Source organism: Aptenodytes forsteri, unplaced genomic scaffold (assembly GCF_000699145.1).
Source record: "Aptenodytes forsteri isolate BGI_AS27 unplaced genomic scaffold, ASM69914v1 Scaffold167, whole genome shotgun sequence".
NCBI lineage: Eukaryota > Metazoa > Chordata > Aves > Sphenisciformes > Spheniscidae > Aptenodytes > Aptenodytes forsteri.
The window spans coordinates 1,058,454-1,066,597 of record NW_008795926.1 but is presented as its reverse complement, the minus strand read 5'-3'; the positions used below and the strand labels follow the sequence as shown (position 1 = coordinate 1,066,597).

The following is an 8,144-nucleotide window of genomic DNA, read 5'->3' as shown; positions in this document are numbered from 1 at the left end:
TTATTCAAAGCTTTTTTGAAGAATAATGCTCCCCACTCCCACATGCAAACAAAACAATCAGACCACATTCATATATTAATTTTTATTTTCCCATACAATATTCACAGGGTCTGCTTTTTGTCTTATTCAAACTAAACATTTCCCCCCCTCCCCAAACTAAAACAAGAACTGACATTTCAGGACATGAAAAGAAGTTCTGTAAACATAAAACATCCAAGGAATAGCTGAAACCCAGGGCCTTTATCAATTAAAAACACAGTTATATCCCCTTTAACGCAGGGTGTTTACTTGTGTATCACACCATTAACCAAACTATTCTTTTCATATATTAAAAAGATGCAGCTTTAACCAAAAGTCACAATGCATTTCTTCACCCACTGCGTGTTAGCATGTGTTTTATTATATCCTATTCAATCACTTATTTTAAAAACTATATACAGCTATGTTTAAACATGTGTATTTGTGCCACGTTTTTAATAACACAAAAATAAAAGGCATTTTTAAGCTATTGCTGCATATTATGCAGCAGGATACCAGAGGATTGGTTCGGATACCTAACTTCAATGCAAAAGTCAAGTCCACTAAACCTCTGCAGTGGGAGTAATATTGAGCTGAACAGTCCCACTTCACACATTCAAACATTATGAAAGAATAAACAGACATGTACGTGATGGCCAACCGTTACCTGTTTTATCCCATTGCTTGCCAATTTTGACAGCACATGGAACAACTCAGTGGAAAAAAACCCAACATGTTTCAGTCTTTAAAACAAATCCTTTTGCTGTGATTAAAGCTACACAAGTGATATTCAAAGTCCAAAAGATAATAGTGGACACTATCAAAATTAAATTACGTTTTCATCCGACACTTGCACCCAAAGTGTACCACTTGCTTCATTATTGTGTGCAATGCAGCACAAAAAGTTCTGAGCATCAGTTGCTGAAACACAAGAATAAAGCATGTAAGTACAATCAAGAATGTTGTGTGCAGGCATAGACTTGTATCATAAGAAGAAAGCACTAGTTTTTTTTGTTTTCTGATCTTTGTGTCTAACTATTTCTGGGAAGCTTGCATCCCAAAATGGGACTGCAGTATTTAAAATTCAGTATAGGATAGAAAAACATTACATATAATCCTGCATTTTACATACACTAAGCTTTTTAATACCCCCGTGACCTTTTAAATAATTTTTGAGCTGTTTGAGGTTTTTTTTCAGTTTCCAAAGGAGCAGTCATTCAGTTCACAACACAGAGTAGGTGCACTTTTGTTTATTTTTTCCAGCCATCACAAGATTTTAAAATCAAGTCATCTTAGAACAATTCTTCAGACTGCTCAAGTGTCACCTGTACATATAATTTCAAATTTTTGCTAGAAATAATACAGGCAAATAATAAGGGTTTAGCATTCTTTCTCTGCTTGCTGAGAACTTGTTTAAGAAGCATCTTTTGAATTAGCCAGTAATATATGACAAATTTTTTCACCTTAGTTTAGTTTGCGTGCCCTTAGGAGTTGGTCAGCCTACTTATTCCTCCAGAGCCATTTGAAGTTTAGCCTTATGATGACCAGCTCAATTCAAGCTACTTGTAGGTACATACATTTACTACCTTCCACATCCAAATAAAACAAGACTTTACAGTACGTAAGCTACTAAAGACATGAGCAGTGGAAACAATGTAACTATAGCTCTACCAAAAAGATAACCTGAAATATTTAAAACATTTCCTGACCACCAGCTAAAAAGAGTGGCAACTAGATGCACAAGGCCATCAAGTGTCAGTGCACCACACACAGGAAAGTAAAATTTACAGCACTCGTGCAATGCAGTATCAATATTAAATTGGCCTCTTAATAGGAAAACAATTTAGTAAAAAGCTTTGTATGTGCCTAACACATAATATAACCTCGTCCAGTGCTGGTGCTGTGCTGCTTAACAAGCCAAGCTACTTCTGGTCTTAAATCCAAAAAGCAGTAGCAGCATAAATAAGCACAGAAACTGTACAGTTTCAGTGACAAAGTTACAAGATTCCCTATTTATTGCATGTTTTTTAAATAAACTTGGGAGATTTGGATTTTTGAATACAGAAAGTGGATCTCCTGAGTATTCTCAGCTTACAATTTTTTCAGTGAAACAAACACTGTAAAAGAAGAAATGCATTTATTTCAACGTAGAAGAACTACGTAGAAGCAAACATACTCAAGTATACAATTTAGCAAGTTTTGAAGGTGGAGACTTAACCAGGCTGATGGAGAATTTGCACAAATAAGCAAGGGGTATCATTGGATTTTTTTTTAACAGCAAATCAAAACAGTGCACTACAGTTCATCACATTTGCCTTTTTATAATCCAATACATTCAGCCTGAAAATTAAAATCAAATCAGATTTTCATATATATTGGCTCTCATAATCAGACACTAGACTGTTGGGTTCTTTTAAAGTGTTATACTGCAGATGGCTAATCTTACTGGTAAAAATCAAACTCGGTTTGGATTAAAATCAGTAGAAATGAAGAGAGGCTGGTCACTGCCAGATATTTGATACAGGAATCAGAAAAAAATTAAGTTCCAAAGTAATTTTAAAATATTTCAAATCGTGTCCCTTTCATAACTTTTCGGGTTTGTTTTGTGATTTTTCAAGGGAAGAGGGGTAGACACATTTGAATGTTGCATATATTCAGATCCTCTGTACCTGCAATTAACTGGAGAACAGTAATTTTTACAGATGAGTAGCAGACAATGACCTGAAGCATTACTACTACCAGTTATGATCCAACACGGGTTGTTGTGGTTCTTTTATCTGAGAAGAAGCTTTTGAGGAGAAACACCTGCCCGATACTAACGACAAGAAGAATGATAGCTTCCCCTATTGACCAGTAGGCCACCCTCGTGTTTAAATCCTCTGCTCTGCTGCGGCCCTGCGCTTCCCTCAAGCGGAAGTGCGTCTGATAATCGATGACAGACTTCAAAGCTTCATGAATTGAAACACACGCAGACTCCATCTAGAGAAGCAAACAAATACACACCACTGAGTTAAGAACCCTTCTAGTGCTTTTTCTCCAAAGTTTTGTGGTTTGATATTTCAAATTAGGATCCATGTAACTTTGCAAGCTAAGGATTAACTCAGTCCATTGTCAGACTGAAATACTTTAAATGCAGTAAAATTTAACTTGCATTGATCAAACTCTATACACAGGAAGGTGACAGGCTATTAAATACAGAAGCGTGTAAAACTGTAGATCTAATAAAAAGCAATGGCCTCTGAGAACGACTAAACAATTCTTAAATTCATGTATATTTGGGTTCAAAATGAACATGAGAAACACTTTTTGAAATGTCAGTGATCTCCCAGTTGTTAATTCCACACATACCAGGAAAAGTTACTTATAATATTAAGATACACATAGTATATATTAAATGCTTCTGTGTTTCACAAGTATGACATTCTTCATTGCATAATTCTCAAGCTGTACAACATCCTAAAAATCGACATTACTGAACTCAACATGTTCTTTTGGCAAGAGACCCTTCTCTTAGTCATGTACACAAAAAGTGGTTAGAGAAAGGACAATTCTGTTACCTTTCAGTGTTCCTGAATGCTCCATAACATAATCATATAACAAATACTTAACAAATTGCCCAACTTGTCATTTTTCATTAAAAAAGTATTACCAGTTTTCCAAGCCCTAGATCATTTTTCACATAAACTTCTTCCACTTTCAGTTTCTCTCCTGGAAGCAGAAGTCAGTACCCCTCACTGTGTTTTCATCACCAAGAGATTAATCAATAGATCTTCAAAACACTTAATTTCTAGTCACAGTTTGTTTTTCTGTTTTATGGCTTAAAATCAGTATTTCCTGAAGATCAAACAGCACAACATATCATAAAAGGAAACGTTTAACAACCTGATAGGACCACTCTCAGTTACTTATGTCTGTGTCTAACCATCTTTTCAAGTTGATGACTTTGAAGACAGATGTCTGAACAACACTAAGATATTCTCAACAAAACTCAGGAAGAGGTTTTCCAAACTAAGTTCTGCCATTGGTCTCACTGATAAATTACAGAGCTCTCCTAGTCTGCACAAGGGATTTAAATACAAAGTCACTCTGGTTTTAGGGATTTACCTTTTACTGTCCCTGTGAAAGGCTGCCCAAATTTGGTCATGCTGCAAGCCTCAAGAAAACTGCAACAAGAACATTCTTACCAAAGATGTGTTGTACTCTGAAAATTAACTTTCCCTTTCCCAAATACCTTATTTGCATTGCATATGCTACAAACCAGTGATAAACTACTTTTTTATATATCTTCTCCCACAGGCTGCAAGGGGCTGCAGAGATGCTAGATCCAGGAACCCCATGTTCCGCATTCTCAAAATCCCTCTGCTGATGCCAAGATAGCAAAAGAAAAAACAGATGTAACAGAACACAGAGTGAACAGAATGAAGACTGAAGTAAGGAAGAGATGGAAAGATACAGGATCAAGAATCAGAATACTAAATAAAGCAGAAGAGTGACAAGAAGAAAGAGGTAAGAGCTGTAGTTGAACTCACAGCAAGTCATCTACTCATTACTGATCTCAGCTACTGCAGACTTATGTGTGGTAAATTCAAGTGAGATTGGTATTTGAGAAGTGGTATTTATACCACTGAGTCCAGACTAGCAAAATAGCAACCATGCCCAGCATTCTTTAATGGTTGTTTAAAGTGAGGTTTGGTGATGGTTATAATGTAAGACCATTAGTGGAACTTCATGAAGCAGGTGTTCCAAGGGAAGTTTTGACGGATTTAGATTGGGTAGAGGTGGTACAAAACTGTAAGATCCTGAGAATATAACAATAATGCTCTGACACTTTGTAGTGATTATAAAGCACAAATATCTAGAAGCCAGCTAAATATGCCTGATTTTGTTCATTTCGCTGGAATTTTCTTCTCCATTTTAAAAATGGCAGTTACATGAGAGGTCAACTTAAGTCCTCCCCCCAAAAAGACTCTGCCATTTTAAATGTGAAAACAATTCTCAAAGTTTCACCAAGGTTTGGAAATTTTGAAAACCCTGATCCACCGATATTTACAGTTTGTGAAATCCATACTTCAAGAGGCACAGAACCATGGCATTAAAAGGGAGTTCCTGTAAGCGAAAAAAAGCCCCAACAACAAAAAAAACCCAAACAAAAAAAGGAAATAGTGGCTTAGAGTTTAAGGTTTAAGTTACCACCCTAATTTTCTCTTAAGCACTTGGTGATTCCTTCTCAGCTCTGCTCTGTGTTCTATAAATCCTACCTTCAAAAAGAAAGCTTATTTGTAGTAACTCAGATTATTTTAAAAGCTCCAATCCATTGATTTTCAAAAGCGGTACAGATATCTAATGCAGCTGAACTTGAAAAAACATCGCTTCCACCTAACAGCTGCTGGCAAACACAACAGCATTTTACCTGGGTAAGTGCAGTTACTCTGTTCTCACTAGGAAACAGTGGTGGATCTTCTCCAACCTGGAAATCAAAGTACACAGTTTTGTGGGTGAAAGTAGAGAATTCGTTGCTGAAGCAGAATTTGTATGTTCCGTTTCTGGATGCAGTAAATGTGAAGCTATCATATTGTTTCTTCCTCTCTTTGTACAATACAATGCCATCAGGATCTTCCAACCGACAGTCAACATCATAATGACCTCCAGTGATCACCTGAAAACAAAAAACAAGAAATAGTCTTTTTAACAAAACCGACATTTATACATTTCTTCTAAGAAGTACGATTTGTCAAGTGGCACTGCAAAAATTTTTGCTTTAACAAATATTTTAAAATATAATGCATTAATTTGAAAATCTTTCAAAGCAAGTCTGCAAAATTACTTTCTTACAGAAGACATTCAAAATACTTTAGGTTCAGGATATGTAATGTCAACTATATTTTCAAACCATTTACGAGAGCAATTTTAGTTACTTTGTTATAAATAATTGTACAACAGCAAAGGCTACAATAGGTGAAACTTGACAGGGCAGCAAAGACACTACTGTAACAAATCAACCACTTGCTGTGTCCACAAGTCCTCCATGGAATTGGTTCAGCTGGAGGAGATTGCTAACATGCAGTAAGATGGCTCCTTTCTGTTCGGCCAGAAGAGTGTAACTACCCTATTAGCTCAAGCTGCTTTAGGCTGCAGGAATGGCATTCTACCAGTAGAACAGGTATTTCAACCTGGCTGTCTTCACATGTGCTTGTGAACAGAGCAATGTTCTGGAGGGTCTGCTGCCTCCCTCCTGCGCAGTTAGTCACAGCATTTCTTCCCAAAACCAGCAGATCCAGATAATGCCTACAAGTGACTCAAAACTTCACGATTGTCTCAAGGGTTTTTTCAGGCTTTGATTATTGTTGGTCTACAGCATATTGCTCTGCAGACTAGCTATCCCACCCCTACAGAAAGACTATTCGGTAGCTTAGGTATTTGTAACTTGGGTGTTCTGACGACTCTTAAGGCTAGTAGTTTTACACTTAATCCTTTCTCCAAACTTTTTGCTTTTAAGATAAAGCATGCTGAAGGAGGAAAAGACTTATATCTGAAGGCCTGTCCCTTTTATATGTGTGCGGAAATCACTGAAATATTTTAGTATCTGCGTATCTGCACTTCAGTTCACATAGTATTATTTAAACTCACATCAGTTTATTTAGGTATCAAGTCATTAAAATGATAACGTTAATGGTACAACTGAAATAACAAGAGATCTGAGCAGTAGCTGCTCCGTAAACAGGAAGTTTTAAAAATATTCCACTGGCAAGCAGCATCTTTACAGTTTTTCAAAAAATGTGATGACAAGATACAAAGAGCAAAAAAATTTGTGGATGTCTGGATCTCTGGATGTTTCTCCCTGGATGTCTGCATCTACTTGGGATTTTCATACAGAAATGCTTACCTGGTTGGAAGGAAAAAAAAAAAAAAAAAGATTTTCTATAATGAAACGATGGCTCGTTTTTGAAGTATGATCTCAAATTTGACAGGGGTGTGCTTTTTACCAATTACATGAAAGTCGCTCACATTCAGTTGTATCACACACCCTGAAAGGGCCAGTTTACACATACAAGGTAAAGATTTGCCAGAGCTTTAAAGTTCCCCTAGGATTCCTTCCCACAGAGCTTGCTTGAGCGTCCTCTCAGCTCCTGAGACATAGCACCAAAGGACATGCACACAGCACTTCAGTCTGCCAGTGGCTGGTCAAATCCAGACTTTACTTTTAACAATGCTACTCCTCTTCTGATCACTGACAAAAGTGACAACAGCAGGCCTACCTGTCCAGCAACCTCCAATGATACCCACTTCAAAACAGGGGGGAAAGTACTGCACAGAAAAGACTATGAAAGTAACAGGCAGGGACAAGAAGCATTTGGGTAGGGAAAAAGATGTATCTCAGAAAGAACTAGAACATGCAGGACAGAGTAACAAGGACCCATATTTGGCACCAACACTCCCCAAAATATGAAAGGCGGGCCAGCAGCTGGGAAAAAAACAAACAAGGGACTTCAACAAGAAAAGCTGGACCATAAAAGTACGCAGCCCTTCAAAGACCCTCAAAGGTAACTGCCATTCCCATCGTCAAGGATGATTTCTCTCTCATACTGCTGCTGTACTGCCCGTGACTTCACCAGCTGAAGTGACAGACCGAAAGGTTCAAACCCTGCCGATACACTCAAAAGCACCAAAACTGTCAGGGCTGTTTGCTCGACACATCTCCAGGCTGCACAGTGTGCTCTACCATGATGGCTGTACGTTCAAACTGTTAGAAACTGGGAGAAGTAAGAAAAACTGTGCAGCCTCACTTAACACATGCATGTTAACCACAGTCTTTGATAAGATGTCAGTTGCCTGCATGTTTTATTTTTCGTAAGACTCCTGTCTTGCTATGTGCCCGGAACACTTTCCTGGTACCGCATACCTATTCCATCACTTTCTTACTGCTTGCTATGTGACCCCCATTTGAACCATACTCTGAAATTTGAAGCACCGGCTCCTTAAGTTGTACGGTGCTCATCATGCAAATGCTTCACAAACCGCAAGGACATGACTTTCGCGGCACCTTGCTGGGCGGGGGCGCTTTAGGTATTCTCCACGCTGTTCAGGTGGGGCACTGCATGACGGTGACCAGGGCAAGAGACACTGCC

General features: G+C 38.0%; 1 protein-coding gene across 1 annotated transcript; it reads right to left on the bottom strand.

Moving 5' to 3' along the window:
* Nucleotides 1–427: 427 nt before the first annotated feature.
* TMED7 (transmembrane p24 trafficking protein 7) lies at nucleotides 428–6,045 on the bottom strand. The gene is made up of 3 exons (XM_009285047.1): nucleotides 6,019–6,045; nucleotides 5,429–5,674; nucleotides 428–2,997 (listed from the first exon to the last, which is right to left on the bottom strand). Exons 1-3 carry the CDS (start codon nucleotides 6,043–6,045, stop codon nucleotides 2,761–2,763), a joined length of 510 nt encoding a protein of 169 aa, XP_009283322.1. The 3' UTR covers nucleotides 428–2,760.
* Nucleotides 6,046–8,144: the final 2,099 nt, after the last annotated feature.